The sequence below is a fragment of the Strigops habroptila genome, chromosome 8 (assembly GCF_004027225.2).
Source record: "Strigops habroptila isolate Jane chromosome 8, bStrHab1.2.pri, whole genome shotgun sequence".
Taxonomy (NCBI): domain Eukaryota; kingdom Metazoa; phylum Chordata; class Aves; order Psittaciformes; family Psittacidae; genus Strigops; species Strigops habroptila.
In genome coordinates, this window is record NC_044284.2 from 15,431,345 (window position 1) to 15,448,850 (window position 17,506).

Sequence of the window (17,506 nt, forward strand, 5' to 3'; positions counted from 1 at the left end):
GTATGTTTCTGTAGCTGAAATAGCATTTTTACTGTTTCCAAAGGAAAATGTCTTCTGTGAGGACAGGCACTCACTTTGTGTTATATCAACCCTCTTTATTTACTTTTTGGGTTGTTTACTTCTTTTCCTTATTATAAGTATTTGATTTTTTACCTTCGGTACCAATCTCCAGAGAGCCTTTTCAAATGCTTTATAAAAGTTTAAGTACATGATGTTCACTTCAGACTTCCCCCTTATCTATCTCTTCCAATTATCTCATAATGGAGCAGAGTGCTACAGCTCATACTCTATTTATATCTGTCATTCGCTTCATTCTTAGTTTGTTCCCAGGCTAAATCCAACTTGTAGGTCTTGGCATGGGTGCCATTTACTCTTTTTCATCTCTCATTGACATTCTAACCGACACTTATATTTTTATCATTCCTAATGTACATTATAAGACTATTTGATTGCCTTTTTCCATGATTTTATTTAGCTGCTGTTTTTAATTCTTTACTGTTATCACTAATTCTGTGATTACGAAATATGTCAATTCAGTATCTGGCATTGAAGCCTAGTCTGTGTGCCTGGAAACTCCTGACATTTTAGCAATGTTAGGAGTATGACAGCCAGAATATATAAAACTAAGAAGAATTATGATATTCATTGAATAACATTAACCATATACCTGACAATGCATATGCATACTGTTCACACCCAATTAGGAATTGTGTGAACATATTTGTGCTAAGAACATGGCGTATGCAACTCCACAGAAATTGAAATCACTCCACACTGAGCACGATCTCCTGTCCATTTGAAATGTTAAGGTGCTCTCCAACTTAAGTGGCTATAGAATTGGATCCTTGAGACTCTTACATTTTAATTTTTTTTAAAGCAAAGCATTCATAGGAGTTCATAAAGAGCAAAATGGGAGGAAGAAAAGAACATCGGAAGGAAAACATTGTGATATACAAAACTCTGATTCCGAACTTCATACATACTTGCCTCATATTTTTATTATGATTTGTATTTTGATACAATCCAGAGACCTTGAATCTAGGTCAGACCGTTGTAGAAAGGCACTAGAGAAACAGAGGAGCTTGTAATTCCCATTTCAAAAAGAGTGTAGCAGAAGTCAAGCAACGCGCATCAAGTAGATGGAGCACAGGACTAGGATGTATAGATAAAATATGAATCAAGCAATGAAGAATTCAGGGTACTGAACTACCCTTCATCCTGAAGACATGCAAAAGACTGATGCTTGAGAAGCACTTTCATAGAGAACATTTGAAGACAGCAAAGATGAAAATGGAAGAATGCCAGAAGGGAAAATAGACAAGGTTACAGCAGTAAATGGAACACAGCCTTCCTCTAGACAGAACAGGGGCTTGATAAACTTCATGTGTCTGTATGTGTTTGTGCAGTAGAGTAGGACAGGGGACTCTTGACTGTGGGTAACTACTACTTCTCCAGAATCAGTTTAGCACAAAAAAGATGTGCTAAATCACATTAAAGCCTCTTTTTTGGAATACTGTGTTTATGCATCTTCTTCCTTGTACTTCTTTCAAACACAGTTCTAATTATGCCTGTAAAGGATCAGTTTTGATTTTATGAACAGTACAAACTGAAATAGGAAATATATCATGCTTTACTTTAGTAAGCTAACAGTGTTTCAGTTGACTGTAAATTTATACAGCTGCAAGTTAAGATTATTTTCTAACTCTCATTGTTAAAAGGGTTAAAGCTCTTACAATATTAATTTTTGCCAGTCATATTTTCCTTTACTCAATTAGGTTTCTTTTAAAATTGAAGAGTGTCTGCACCAAGGCAGACTATTTAGTCTGTTATTTAGCAGACTGAACTGGTCTGTTTGGTTGGTTATTTAGCAGGCACTGAAATGATAATGCAAGAGCAGAGCAAGTCACACACTGTTGCTTATTTTAATACATCCTCATTCTGTTATACCCTCTTTTCCCACTTTCTCCTCCATCAACATTCAGCCCATTCCCATGTGTATTCCTATATTCTCTCTATTTTGTTCTTACCATCACTATAATTATTCTTCAAACAAATCATGGACATTCTCCTAATGATACCAAAGTGTGTTCTGAAGTGCTAAAATGTGCTCTGGAACTTACGTATTAGTTAACATTTTGTAAATGTTATTAGACAGCCTAATACAGGCAGCGTGATTAAGGAAAGGTTGCAGAAAAACATCTGTACTATCTTAGAAGTAACTTGCGTTTGTAAAATGGGCTCTGACTAGATGATTATTAGCATGATCAAATAAACAGCTTCAACTACCCCTGTAGGAGTTGTTACACCCAAATAGTGACAGATGTATGATTTTTCATAATTCACTTGGAAATATTTTAGCACTAAGGAAAACTCGTTAGGGATTTGGTCTATAAAAATATTGTCTCCATTTAGGGAATTCTGGAAATAAGATAATCACATTTGTCCAGATTTGAAGGAGACAAAAATGAACCAACTAATTTATTTTTTAAATGCTATTTATGAGTATATGAATTTGCCCATTGCAAAAAAATCTGAATGAGTGTGTAACAGAACTATAACAGCTATCATTACTGTATTATGAATAATAGATATTTTACAGAATGAGTAGAAGACCTTCCTAAAAGGCTCACTAGCTAAGGACCAGTGATGGAAGTAGGTATAGCTGGCAAAAGTCTGGTAATGAATACATTTTATTACAACAGAACAGTTTATTATGCTAAATCAAAGTTTAGTTTTAAACATAGTTACGGATAATACAATTAAAAAAGACTCAATAGCAACATAAACCCAGATATCTATAATCACATTTATGAATGCAATTCCATAAGCATCACACTGTACAGTTCCAGTCTAGAGTTTTTGGTTGTCTTCTCCCCACTCACTTTTTCCTCCCATTATTTTCATTATCTGGGCAACTGAAGAATTGGTCCATTAAGTTTGTGGCATCAGATTATTTATCTTTTACAGCAATACAAAGAGATAGTTCGTAATCACAGCCTTTTCCACTATCCCAGAGTGTTTGCTCTTGCTATGTCTTTGCATTAGCTATGATAATCACAATGATTAAGATTAGTCTGATTAACAAACTGATTCAACTGAAAACTCTCCAAATGAAAGAATAGAGTCTTAAATTAGACCAAATTCCTAGTCAGGCTCATCTGGAAATTAGCCCTTTGTAAGGGTGACATGAGCAGAGACTCCCCTTGTGGAGATGGCAGCTTCTTACACTGGTCATAAAACTTCCCCGGCTTGACAATGTATATACTGCTGTCTGCCAAAAGTCAGCACAAGCCTATTTTACATGGTTGACAAAAACAATTTTGTGTTTACATCTAATTCATACACAAACCTGTACCACTGGTTAATCTGGTAATAAGCAAATAAAGTGTTGATTGGTCAGTACTGATAGATTTAACAGTAGTTGGCAAGAAATTGCATTATTGAGAGCAGTAGAGAAAACAGTAAACTGCATGTTGATAAACAGCTATCTAGTTCCAAACATAAATCAAACAGCTACTGCAGCTGTAAACTAAAAACCGTGTACACGATTTTCCTCGAAGCCAGTAGTAAGCTGCTAAATACCAAATAGATGGTTCAGTGAAGACATGAATCTGAATATTCCTTAATGATTTATCTGCTTCTGTAGAGATCCCCAATCTACACTAGTAAAAGACTCCACAGTGAACACATATTTTCCATATTGTGTATACACATGACTGCAAGTTTATCACTCATACACCACAACATTGAAGAGTTCAGCTAGCTTAAACTGAAACTGGTAGTCCTAGAAGTGCAGTCTAAATTAGCCTCATGTCCTGAACACCTGTGCTGGCAGGCCTCTAGCCGCAGCTCTTTCTGCAGTGCAAATTATAGCAAGCTCAAATGAAATCCCAAGGCTTGGGCTTCTCCTCCTTTCAGGGCTGCTATACCCTCCACTGTAGGTTGCAAACGTAAGGAAACTAAGTGCCCTCTGTTTCATCGGTCTGAGCCTCACCGTGTAAAGAAGGTACTGCCCACATTAAAATCCTGGGCAGCTGCTTTTATTTGTCATATTGTATGTCTCTTTGTGAGGCTTTGCTACCGCTTCCTCCAGCTTTATGTTTTGTTTGTTGGGGTTTTTTGTTTGTTTGTTTTGGTTTTTTCTTTTTGAGTGTTTGGGGTTTTTTTTTTTTAAACACACAACTGGAGAAGTAATCAGTTTTATCATTTGGCCTTCATGTAGTTATTTGGACTGTCAGACTTTTATTTAAACTCTTACTGCACTATATGCCACCTGTCATATAAAGGTTTTGGGTCATTTCTCTGAATATATCTTAACTTGCCAGTCCTACCCAGATATTTATGTTTAGATTGCTAGGTAGAAGCACACATGGATTTACCTTCCATATAGCATAAAACTCAAGCAGCCTGCTTCATGCTGTATAAACTGCTGTGAGTGAGTCTGCTGCACAGGGCCCTGGAGAGCAGCTTTGGCACTTATTCCACACTCATCATATCCTTCTCTGGAGGGATTAGGAGGTGACAAAGCAAACTGTGGTGACAGCTGGGGGTGGCAAGAGGAAGTTGTGAGGACTAGGGATGGAAGGAAGGGAGTAAGTGGCAGGGGTGGTAACAGAAAGTGAAAATGAGCACTTTTCCTTCACATCTCTTAAGAAGAAGAAACATTCCACAATTTTGCGGAAGGAAACAGGCAATAGGTCAAACAATCAAGGAATCAAAAGAGGTATGTATCACAGGTATAGAGGGATGTATATACAGACTACAGGCAATCTCACTGGAGACTAAAATTAGCAACAGCTTCATTCTAGGGAAGTAAAGGTCTAAGTATTTGAAGGTTACAGTGTCTCAAGAATTTAGCTGCTTACTTTCCCATGACTTGGCAGTAAAGTCAACTAATTTTTGAAAAATGTAGTTCATACCTGCACTACATTTGCAGAATAGGCAAATGTGAACTGTAGACTTGAGTGCCAAACTTTCATTGACTGGAGATGAATTTTAACTGCAAGGCTTTTTCTACAGCAGACAGAATAATTTTGAGGGAATTCTGTGATTCAAGTTCTGAGGCATCATGTTGGTATCACATCACAGAAACTACAGAAGGCATTTCACTGGCTTCATTTTGAAGCTGGATTTTTAGATCCAGCAACTGCAATACATTCAGAGGTTATTTTCTCAAGGTTAATAGTTATATACACTTAAGGTTTATAATTGTTTTAGAGAAATATGCTAAATTTTGGGCTTAATTTCTCTTCCAAATATCCATAATATGGACATTGTTTGTCTTTAAGGAAGCAGCTTTAGGAGGTGTTAAAAAAAGAAGAAAAAACCCTAGGTCAGTCTGAATGGGGTCAGAGAGGTCAGATTACTTAGAGATACCTCTTTGGTGGCCAACTAAAAAAAGGAGGATCTTAAGTGTAGAAAGTACTCATTTTTAGCTTAACACTTGGGAAGAAAGTCTTTCATGTTTGAAGGACAAATGCAATGTTTTCTGAAACTGCAGGTTATTTTAATTCATCTGATGCTTCTTATAAAACTTTTCTTAGTATTTTCATGGAGGATGGCCTTATTTTTGCCATTTTTACTGTTGAACTCTGTGGGCAGCTGTTAAATACTTAAGAATCATTATGATCCCCATATAGTTATTCAGAAAGGAATCATGACAACTAAGTTAGGGCAGAGAAGAATACAGCTCCCAAAAGGGAGGACACAGAATATAGATGACATCCCATCAGGTCAGTGTGATACAAAAGGCAGCATCATGTCTTGCATGGTTGTAGAGGAAATAAATTTAAGGCTACAAAAACTTAGGAAATTTCAGACATTCTTTTTTAATTGGGTCAGAAAACCCAGGCGATACCAAAATGAAGGCAAAACCAAAACTATTCTTTAGGTTGATGAACGTATTTTCCTTGGAAGAATTCAACTAATTTGCTACTTATAGAACAATAAAGGAAATATATAATTACCTTCTTGAACAAAACAATTTTCAGAGGGAAAACAGGAACCTGTGATTTTGACATGACATGTTGACATTTCTATCTTAGAACTCAGAACATTCCTTGTCCTTAGGAAATGTTAATGAGTAAGACTCCGTACACAGATCATGTAAATTCATCTGCTTACACTGAAGGCTGTTGTTTAAGAGTTTTCCTATTTCCTTTTGGGTAGGTGCAGCTAATACCTCCCTATAATTTACTATGTCTTTGGTAAAAATGTAGGTTAATTTACTGAATCCCAAAATTTCAATTTGGAAAATTACCCAAAACAAACCTGAGCATTTCAAAATTTGGTTTTCTGACTTGATATAATTATGCTGTGCATTCTTCCATGAAACACCGAATATATTGTTGGTTATAATTGAAGATTATCAAGTATTAGGGGGTCTATAAGGATGCTGGGGAGGGACTCTTCCTTAGGGACTGTAGTGGTAGGACAAGGGGTAACGGGTTCAAACTTAAACAGGGGAAGTTTAGATTAGATATAAGGAGGAAGTTCTTTACAGTGAGGGTGGTGAAGCACTGGAATGGGTTGCCCAGGGAGGTTGTGGATGCTCCATCCCTGGCAGTGTTCAAGGCCAGGTTGGACTGAGCCTTGGACCACGCGGTTTAGCGCAAGGTGTCCCTGCCCATGGCAAGGGGGTTGGAACTAGATGATCTTAAGGTCCTTTCCAACCCTTACGATTCTATGATTCTATAACCAATGTAATTCAGTAAAACAAAACAAAACAAACAAACCCAAAAAAACAACAAAAGCAGAAAAGCCAGCAAACAGAGGTAATAATAAAGCAAGATGATAACAAAAAGCTGTGGAATTACATTAGAGAAGAATCAATATATATGCTCTTCTGAATCTTACACTGACCTGCCAGTTTTATGTAAAATACATTGTATAATTGAAATAGCAAGAAAATTGCTTTCGTTTTGGAAGAAAAATAGTAATTACATCCTTAAAGCAACAGGGAAATACCTAGTTTGAATATATTTTTACTATTTGATTACTTTACTCAACTCTAAGTGAATAGAATCTTTCCATTGATATAAGTGGTCATTGGATCAGACCTGCTAGGAAGTTGGCTCTGTGTTTCAGGTAACTTATTAATGAGTCATATTTAAAACTATAAAATTATATTTTATATATGGTGATGTGATACTTAAAAAAATGACAGATTGGGATTCACCCACAAAGGTTTTTTTGTTCCATTTTTGGATTTTTTTTTCTATCCATCTGCTCTTTTTTTTCTTCTCCCTTCTGCTGCATTTTCAGAAAACTAAATCTTAATTTCTTATTTTTTTAAGTAAAAATAAAACTGAGATAAGCAATCTGATCTGTGAGGATGCCATGTATGAACAGCTCTCAGTTCAGTTCTACTTGCTGCTTTTGAAAAGAGGCGATCTTGAAAAATGAGAAGAAAGAAGAAGATAACTTGCAGAGGAGCAGTAACTGACTACTGAGATACATTTGCCTTACAGATGAGAAGTAGAGTTTAAGTGAATAGTGATTTAGATTTCTCTGTTAATCAGAGGCTAACTCGAGTCACTTGCAAGGGTCCAAATCAAAGAAGAGTATTTGCTCAGCATTTCTGTGAAGTCAAGACATACTGGGCTCATCCTTTCTCTCATTAAAAATGAGACCTATGCACACAAAGGAAAAAAAAAAAAAGTTGTAAGAACCTATTAAGCCTAAACGAAGATGGCATGCTTCATTAACAGGTATTTGGTTTTCCATATATAAGGTGTGTGTACCTGTAAACTGCCATATCTGAAGTAAGCAATGTGTCTAAGATTTTTATTTATTTAATATTCTAGAGATGACAGAAATCTACTGGAACAGTTTAAGGCTTCTATTTATCTGGACACCTGTTTCTATCTATCTTTATCTGGATAATCTCCATGACAATGTCCCTCATAGTGTTTAGCTGCTTGCTTTGTAAGAGAAAATTGTTAAATGGAGAGCATGCAAACTTAATCCAAACTTATTAAAATAAACCCTACAGAGAAATAACATCATGTGTTAAGCGTTGGAGTAGGAGCAATACAATTCTATCACTGCCATCCACCTATTTTGAACATACAGAAGGTATTTTCTTACATGGTCACCATTAAGTTTCTCATGGGCCTGAGGATGAAGTGTCTTTTAAGGGCTATATGGCACCAACAGTAAGAGGTCCCATATGGCTTTTAAGCAGTGCTACAGAGCTTATTTATTAAAGCTGTGATGTTTCTAGGCTATCCTAATGTGCAATAGGGATGTAGGCTGAAAGTTGGTGAAATAATTCAAGAGGAGAGGAAAGCCTAATATCTCAAAATACTGAGATTTCTCAAGGTCATGAAATTATAAGTTTAAGAATAGTAACGTCCAGAGGTACTCATGGCAGAGGCCAAGATTTTTATCACTAGGAATTCAGAAGGAAAGGAATGACTTTTAGGTTTACTATTAAACTAAGAGATAAAGTGGCAGAAGGAGATGGATAATAAGAAAGAAGTTGCCATAGGCATCACTAAATTAATGACACTTGGTGACAGAGGATCATGAAATTGTTAACAGTGACATGGAAGGAGGCCTAGAGAGAAAGCTTTTGGTTTTGACTGTGGTTGGAATTAGAAATAGCAGTGCTATGGGAAAGAATGAGTTCTTCCTGCAAAAGGAAAAGCAGAAGCAAAAGTAAGAGAATGAGATTTTCACCAGAAGGAAGGGAAGTTTCCAAAGAAGAACAGAAAAGGATAAGAAAGGAGGAAAAGCAGAGTCCTGAGTTACAATTCCAGACAGTTTGAGTGTAAAGAAGAAAGTGTGTCAAAAGCAAAGGTCCAGAGAGGAAATTAGGGCAAAGAAAAGAAACCAGAGGAAGGACAGTGTGGCATTTTCTCGATGTTTTCAAGTGAAATAGTAAAATTCTTTGGTACACAGAGGACGAAAAAAAAGAGGGTGAATTCTGCAAGGAAGTAGAGAAAAGAAACTGTTGAAGAAGGGATTTAAAATATTCCTAAAATGTGGATGGAAGAATAGGAAGAAAGAGGAATTGGAATCAGAGGATGGTGGAGAGTTAATTGCGAGCTGAGCATGGAGTAGCAGGAGAGAGATCTCAGAGGACCAAAGGAAAAAGTTAGAGGCTACACACAACTCCTAAAACTGCCCCTGACCCTGCAGACTGTCTTTAGTGTAGACACAAGTAGGTCTACTTGGGGAAATAACTTTGTTTGGTTTTGGTTTTTTTTGAGAGAGAGAAAAAGAGCCTTACTAAGGTAACAATTAATTGACAGTATTACAACAGACAGAAGTTTAGTAAGCATTAATAAATAGCTTCAAACAGAAGGTTTGCAATGATTAGCATTGCAATACTGTCATAGAAGAATGCTGTTAAATTTGAAATTAACAACTTGAGGTGTGTTGTTACTCTAAGAACAGTAATTTCTAATTCATTCATACAGTGTATGCAGGGTACCCAGGCAGGCTGCTTGTACCGTACACATGCCTCACCTATCACAGAGAGAATAGATTCACTGCTGTAGTTGTAGGAGAAGGATATGTCATCTAACTTTTGTTTTAGAACATCAGCAGGTGGTGGGGACACATGTAGTTGTGATACAGAGGAAAAGAGCATGTTAGGCACATGAATTCTTCTCCTCCTCCTAATGCAGTTTCATTACTCATGAATCACCAGCTGTCCTGTTGCCTTTCATAGCAAAGCAACCCTTCCCTTGAAACAATTAAATGTTTTTGAATGGCAAAGAGAAAATTGGTATAGAAGAATAATTTTAGGAAAGCAATAGAGAAATTGTCCTGGTGAACAGAGAATAAGATTTGAGCAGACAAAAATATAAATATATGGTATATTTTAATGGGTTACTCTGTCTTTTGCTCCTAACAGTCTAAATAAAGAGTTAAATCCAGGCTGACAGTAACAGAAATGTGTTACCAAAGTATGCTTGGTATTCAACAAGTTTGTTTCAAGTCACCTTTTGACAAGCAGTTACCAACATTATTAATAAACCCGAATGAACGTTCCTGCTATTCAGGTATGGTTAATTGGCACAACTACGTACAACTGAACAGCATCTGGAATCAAACCTCATGAAGCATACCCCGTTACTCAGAGTTCTCTGAGATTTACACAGTTAAAAGACCTCACATAATGGATTTTCATTGCAGTAGCTCTGTGCTGCGTATATCCTACTCATGAAGTATTTTTGCCCAGAGGTTAAAAAAAGCTATTTTCACATGCAATAAATTCACTTTAAAATATTTATGCTTCCTCCCCTTGTAGCCTTGCAGGGGAAGGAGGGGAAAAGGAAAAGTTTTACCAAACTTGTCAAGTATCTTCCTTGCGTGATTTTCCTTGCAAAGTTTAGCTTAAAAGTCCACTATTTCTTAATGAATCATTCACATATGATCTATTGACTTTTTAACTTTAGGCAATAGATTTGCAATAGGAAAGTGTATTTACAGCACAGAGTCAAGTGTTTGGTATTTGCAGGGCCACTAAAATGGAGGGAGATGCTCTGCAGTTTCTTTTCCCCAAAGTAAAGCAACATAGAATTTTTTTTTTCCTCCGAAACAGAAAAGTTTCTAATGACAAAGAATACAGATTGCAAATTCATTTATTACCACACCATTACTACAGTGGTGAAGCTGTCACTGGTTTTCATGGGTCTGGGACTGAAGTGATAATTTCCTTTTTGAATTTGCTAGATTGATTGTGAGTGGAGGATTTTTTTTTAAAGTACGATTATTTGATTGAAAAGCATGCACGCTACCCACTACTGAGGCTCAGTCACTTGCCATCAGTCTTCCCTTAAAATCTTTCCCTCAAAGGAACGGGAAAATGAAGATATTTTGCACAGAAGAGTTTGAAAAATAATGTAATTTCATATTTCTATTGTGGTAATATTAAATTGCTGCCACGGACCTGTATAGATTTCATGAAGACGGTTTTATGTAACCGAGGCCAGCTGATTGTAAAAAGGAACATGAAGCTATCTCACCATCAGATTTTAAGATATCTTATAGATACACATACACTATTCGAATTGTAATGAAGAAAAAATTAAGGGCTGAAATTTTTAGCATTTTCTCTTGATCAGTTAAGAAAGTTTGCTTTTACCTAGAAAATATTTTCCTGTGGTTGCAGATGCCAATTTTTACTTTGTGCAGCCTGAAAATTTCAGTTTGGCCTATTTTCTGATGCTATCTTGGATTTCTTTCAATTGAAACAAGCAGCACTTATTAGAAAGACACAGTAAAAAGGGTCTAAGCACACATACAGTTCTAAGCTACAAGGTTATTTATACATCGTTGATCCTTTATTCTGTAACTTGTGATTAAGCTGAGCTCAGTTCATGCTATTTCTATCTTTATCAATACAGAGAATTTTTACGATGACACTGATAACACCCGATCTCTACAAATCCATTAGTTATGGTAACATCCAATTACATAATCAAGCGAATGTAAGTATGTCTGAAAAAACTTCACTAAGTAGATTAACTAAGATTCACTAACTTAGAAGGTAACCTTTAAATAAATATATACATAGAAAGAACAGAAAAAAAGAAACACCCAGGTACAGATGTCAGAGCATACACTCTTAAGACAACCAAACATGTCTGTTACGTGGCAGTTGAGATTTGGACCAGACAATTACACTGCATAAGTTGTTCTAGAGAAGTACTGTGAGAATTTAGTTTGGGAAAATAGAGGTAATAGGTGGCATACTACAAGGCAATTGTTAGAAAGTGTGGAACCTGTGTTGTGTTATGTACATTCACAATGTTAGATATTATAAAGAATCTAGAAGACAGTTTTGCACAAGCACAGTTCTGCAGAGATCTTGAAAATATTCATAACAAACAGAAAACCCCCTATCAGAAGATGACCTTATACCTCTCAGTTTTAATTATTCTACACTTGTTAGAATTCATCCTTAAGAAAATGCAGTGTCATATTGCAAATGTTAGATTTTATCAGCATAGTGCATGGCAAACAGCTTCAGTAGCAATGTAGCTTTTAAAGACTATGTCCTAAAGTACCCAGAAAAATGATGAGGCCCTGATCTCCACAACTCTTTCATATCCTGCTTTCACTGCAAGAATAGAGTACCAAATTAGGAGGCTGCAAAGGAAATAGCATCTTTTCTGTCCTTCCAATCAATGGGAGGCAACACTGATTGGAAGCACCCTTCCTTCCCCCAGGGAAGGATGAAGCACCCTCCTTCCCACAATTATTACCATTTGTTTTGGGATGCTGTCATTTAGCATGGAGACAAAGTAAAAAACTCAGAACTTCATCTGTTCACTGTTCATCATGACCTATGCAACTGATGACCAATTTCCTCCCAGAAACAAACAGAAGGCCTCCCCAAGTTAAGAACCAGTAATGGAGAAGTAGCATCTTACATCCATTTCCTTCAGCACAGTATGATGAGGTATCATTCAACAAGTGGTCTTGATCTCTCATATTGATTCTGACAGAACAAGCAGGCCTGGAAAGTCAAATCACCATTTTTCTGTGAAGCTGTAAACAAAATCAGAGTTCTGAGTATTTCAGAACTTTCAAAACTTTGAGAGCTGCTACCCAAGACAGGCTTCATTAAAATACTATAAAATACTAAAATTATAAAAATATATATATTTATATAAAAATATAAATATATATTTTATATAAATATATATTTTATATAAATATATATTTTATATAAATATATATTTTATATATAAATATATATTATATAAATATATATTTTATATAAAAATATAAAAAAAATACTAATCTTTTATTAAAAGCTAAGAGGAAAAAAATGCCCGCCCCCCCCCTTTTTTTAATGTAAAATAAGCTCTAATAATAGCACTTCAAATGCTTAATTTCTAAGCACCGATCTACACCCTACATAATAAACTTTCAGGTTTGTAATCTAACAGGATTTCACATATATTGGATTGGAAAATCACAATAAAAAACATATTTTGTCTCTATTACAAGCCTTTTTTTGTAGGAAAAACATGAAATGTCCCTTCCCATAAAGATGGACTTAAACTGATGTACTTTTCTGCAGACTGGCTCTATTTGTACAGTTAACAACTTTTCTTGATTCTAACGTCAAGAAGTAGTCAACATAAATATTTACAGCTCTTAGCATGCATGTAGTGAGAAATCCACTTATACTTTAATTTTTGAAGGGATTAATTTTGCCAAATATGCTATTTTCTAACACAAAAGAAAGACAATTTGTAGATCTGAGGGTGCAAGGTAATATTGTTACTATAGGAAAACATGGCTGTATCTCCCATTACTGGGAGTAAGGATGACATTGTAAATAGCAATGGAAAAAATGCAGACAAAATTAGTTAAGTAACTGGAGTGCAGACAGATTGGTCCCAGTTATTTAAAGTCACGAGAAGTGCTTTGCATTAGTGTCCTTGGCATGAATTAGTATTTTCCTGCTATACTTTGTATTACATTAAAATGTACTACTCAAATTACATCTTGAGTGAATTAGAAGAGTGCAATGTATATTTGTACTTTGTGTACTTCAAGATGCTTCTTGCAATTTGCAAGATTCCATTGGCATCAGTGTTCTTTGGCTTTAAACTAGGGAAGACTACTGTTAGTGGTATTTAATTTTAAGAAGGTTAAAAAAACCAAAAAACACACTATGTTTTCTAGAGAATCATAACTTCAGTTGGTTTTGCCACAGGTATATTAGCCATGTATTTGTGCATTTTCAATAAGGATCAGAATTTGTGTTATGTTCCCAAAATAAGCCTTTTTTAGGTTACACTTCATAGTGGGAAAAATACAGAAAAGAGCAAATAAAAGTAAAATGAGTAAAATTTTAATTATTAAAAGATTAAAACAAATGTTCAAGTAGAATGAGTTTTCTTTGTAAAAATAAAAAGCAGAATATTGGGAAGGAACAGTATCTGGAGGTTTCTATCCTTATCTCTGCCAGTGGCTCCTTCACCCGTTCATTCCTAGCTTTACTTAGGAAATAGTAACCTTTAAGAAACAAAGTGAAATATTCTGCCTGTATTATGTATCATGAAAGCATACATTGATTATAGATACACGATTATGTATTTCCTGCAAATGTAGAAGCCCCATGCAGTTTTTGCTGAAGTTTAAAAAAGTCAAGGGAAGGAGGAGTTGAGCCACAAAAGTGGTGTTAGCAGCATTCGTAATTCATTTTGCCATGGAAACTGCTGCACTGTGGAATCCTAGTCTGCTGTGAGCACAGGTTGCTAAGAAAAGAGAAGTAGACAGCTGTTAGAAGGCTATCAGAGCAATTCAGAATGGTAGTGATAGGAGGGTGATTAGCTCCCACATCCTCTTTCCTCATTATCATTAAATGATGGCTTACTGTTAACATGTTGTTCTTTAATGATAAGTGACTATTGTAATTTTCTGACTGAAAAATCTGAGACTAGTTTAAAATGTGTAAAAGATCACCGATACGGTGCACCTTTTAAAAACATTCCTTACTTCAATAGCTTGTACCACTTTGTTTGCCTACTAAAATACGTCCTTGAAGAATAAGTATATACATTTAGCACGTGGCAGCTGCCAAATAATGGGATATATATCCCACTAAAACTGTCACTGCATTGATAGTAAGTGCCTTGGGAAATGAGCACAAAAGAACTGAAGCAGAGCTCAGGGCTCCACAAACCTGCTCACATACTGATTAACCTCTGGTCATGCTTCCTTCAGTTCCCTTAAGGTTACCAACTAACTTGTGCTTCTGTTAATGTCAGTGACTCCTGAAGTCTTGAACAGCACAACACTTAGTCTATATTTAAGCTCAATAAAAGCCCAGAAACAAGTTGCTCTTCATCTGATGGGCCTTTCCTCTAGTTCGGTGGCAGTTTCTAGGACATTCCTCTGTGCCCAAGCTCTTCGAAATATGCAGTTGAAGCTACTCTCCATTTAAAAAGCACAGGGCAGGTGGGTTCCTCCTCTTTAATTCCAACTGCTTAAAGATCTTATCACAGAGAGGTGAGCCAGATAGGGCAGAAAAGATTATCTAGGGTAGGGGTTGCTCTAACCACTGTGTCAAATGTGTCATTGCACAGAAATAAATACAAAGTTCTGTAAGTTTTAGAGCCTAGTTCCAATATAGATTCTTAAAAATAAGGTTATGTTTTTGCTTCATCTGAATAGGAAACAGTAATTTTCTATTCTACAAGGAATACGATGATAAACCACACCAAAGCTAAATGACTAGCTAAAATTAACTGACCTCACTGAGTCATAGAAAGCCTTCTTTCTATGACATGCTGACCCTATTCTACAAAGTTATATGCCTAAACTTCTGGTAGTAAATAAGCAAGAATGAAGAAGTCACATTACCTGAGATGGCATCCATTCTAGGCCCGTAACTAAATAATCCTCCAATTCTGTAAGTGTACAGACATATATGGTATACGACAAGTATTTGAGGGGAAGAGAGAGACTACAGATAACATTAGATTATACAAAAATTGTTTCAGCAAAGGCTTCACAGGCAAGAAGGAAAAAACTGAAGTCAGGATCCTGCTTGCAAAATACAATAGTACAGATAAGAACAAATAATTGAAGTACAACTCATTTGATGAAGGATTGCTGAAAAGAATTATGGAAATAAAGGCAAGTGTGCCTATACACAGAAAAGGCATATGCAATTCTGCAACACATGATGGTATACAGAGAAAGCGAGACATAAGGGAGTAACTCACTTCTGTGGTATCACTTTATTCTTTAGCAATAGTAGAACAGTTCTGTAAGTGAGGACTGACTTCTCGGGAAGGCACTGAAATTGTGCTGGGGTTAAAGTGATTCATTGTTGGAGGAGTGCTGGGACTGGTGAGGGAGATCCAGCCAGTTGGGTAGAGCAGGGACTTCAGTGGAAATGGAACTAATGCTGTACAGCTCCAGAGTTCTGAAATGGCCTAAGTTTTTTTTATACAGCTAATGCACACCTTTTCCGCTTGCCAGCCTCTGCAACAGTTCTCTCTTCTAGTCTGCAGAATTATTGCATGAGCTATACTCAGACTGAATTGAGGGACAGAAACATGAAATACATTCTGGCAGATTTGGGGGGAAGGGAGGAATAAAGATGTTACTGTTGTTTTAATGTAATAAGGAAGGGGGATTATTTTGTGTATAATATCGTATGACTGCAACATAATTTTGCTTTCAGGCCTCAGTATTTCATTGTGACAAAAGCAAAGCTCAGAGAGGTGGTTATTTGGTGCATGAGCATTTGATTAATGGTGAACACAAACAAGTGAACACTTAACAGAGATATGAACAAGATAGAAAAAAGAATCATCATCAAAATACAATTCTTTCAGTAAGGAATTTAGAATGAGATAGAAGGTTTAACCTGAACATCAAGGAAATTTTCCTTACAAAGATGCAGACAGAACAGTCTTCCAATGAAAATACTGAAAATGTAGATGCTTCTGATTTTGAAGTATAGAGCATCCAAGTAACATGAAAATTATTCTGCATGTAAAGAGGATAAGCTTTTTCACCCCCCCTTTTTTTTTGTTTTGTTTTTTAATCTTCTGACATCAGTCATTCAAATTCAGAGAACTTTTGGCTGAATACTCTATGTTCCTCCAGTTATATATAAAGAACAGATAATTAGAGAAAATTTATTTTGAAAAAATAAATTATCTTTAATATTCAATTCTAATACTTCCTTTTATATTTCAGGGTGCAAGTTGAATTCTATATGAATGAAAATACATTTAAAGAGAGACTAAAGCTCTTCTTCATCAAAAACCAAAGATCAAGTAAGCAGTTGGATTAATTTCTGTTAAGCATAATTGTGATACTTTGAGTAGAATCCAGTTCCACTGAAGGCAACAGCAAAGTTATCATTTATTTTCTTCTGAGCTAAAATTTTATCCCACAGAGGAGTCAGTTTTACATAATATCCAAAACAAATTCAGAAAGTATTAAACTTAAAAACAATGTATTGACTTTGCAGACTCAAATACTCAGTGACATGGTTTTATTTCTGTATTGTGATCAAGTTGACTAATTTGCATGGATGTGACATTACAATGCTCATTGACAAGTCATGACCTTATGTCTAGGAAATCAAATAGCCTCTAAGATACTGGAGGAAAAAAAGCTGCAGAAGTACCTAGCTTTTTGAAGTGTTCAGTTTTATTAAGTATTCCTAAAGAAATTTTAGAATTGATCTCTACTAAAAAAAACCCCACAGTTTGGAAAGGAAACTAATGGGAAGGACATACCTCCTTTTCCTGAACATGATACCATAGGCTGTCATATAGGAGAATAACATGGAGGGACTAAGATATTAATACTTTTAAATACATCCATGCAGCTGGTCCAAGGGGACGGAAGCATAGTATGTTATCGAATCTTGATTAGACCAGTGGAGTTCATAGCTAGGGAAGAGCAGCAACTGACTTAAATTTTCCTCCATGTCCATGTAGCAGGATTGAATTTGCCTCCATTTGTCCTATACCTGTAAAGAACTCAAATTACAATAGTTTGATAC

General features: G+C 35.8%; 1 protein-coding gene across 12 annotated transcripts in view; it reads left to right on the top strand.

Annotated features, from left to right (window-relative positions):
- Nucleotides 1-17,506, top strand: part of KCNT2 (potassium sodium-activated channel subfamily T member 2) — a 141,549-nt gene that overhangs the window by 17,605 nt on the left and 106,438 nt on the right. For all 12 annotated transcript variants that reach the window (XR_003992526.1, XR_003992527.1, XM_030493971.1 and 9 more), the window contains exon 2: nucleotides 16,690-16,769. Coding sequence is in view for 10 of the 12 variants with exons in the window: in XM_030493971.1 (XP_030349831.1) it covers nucleotides 16,690-16,769 (80 nt within the window). In the remaining 2 variants the exon portion in view is untranslated. The remainder of the gene's footprint in view (nucleotides 1-16,689; nucleotides 16,770-17,506) is intronic.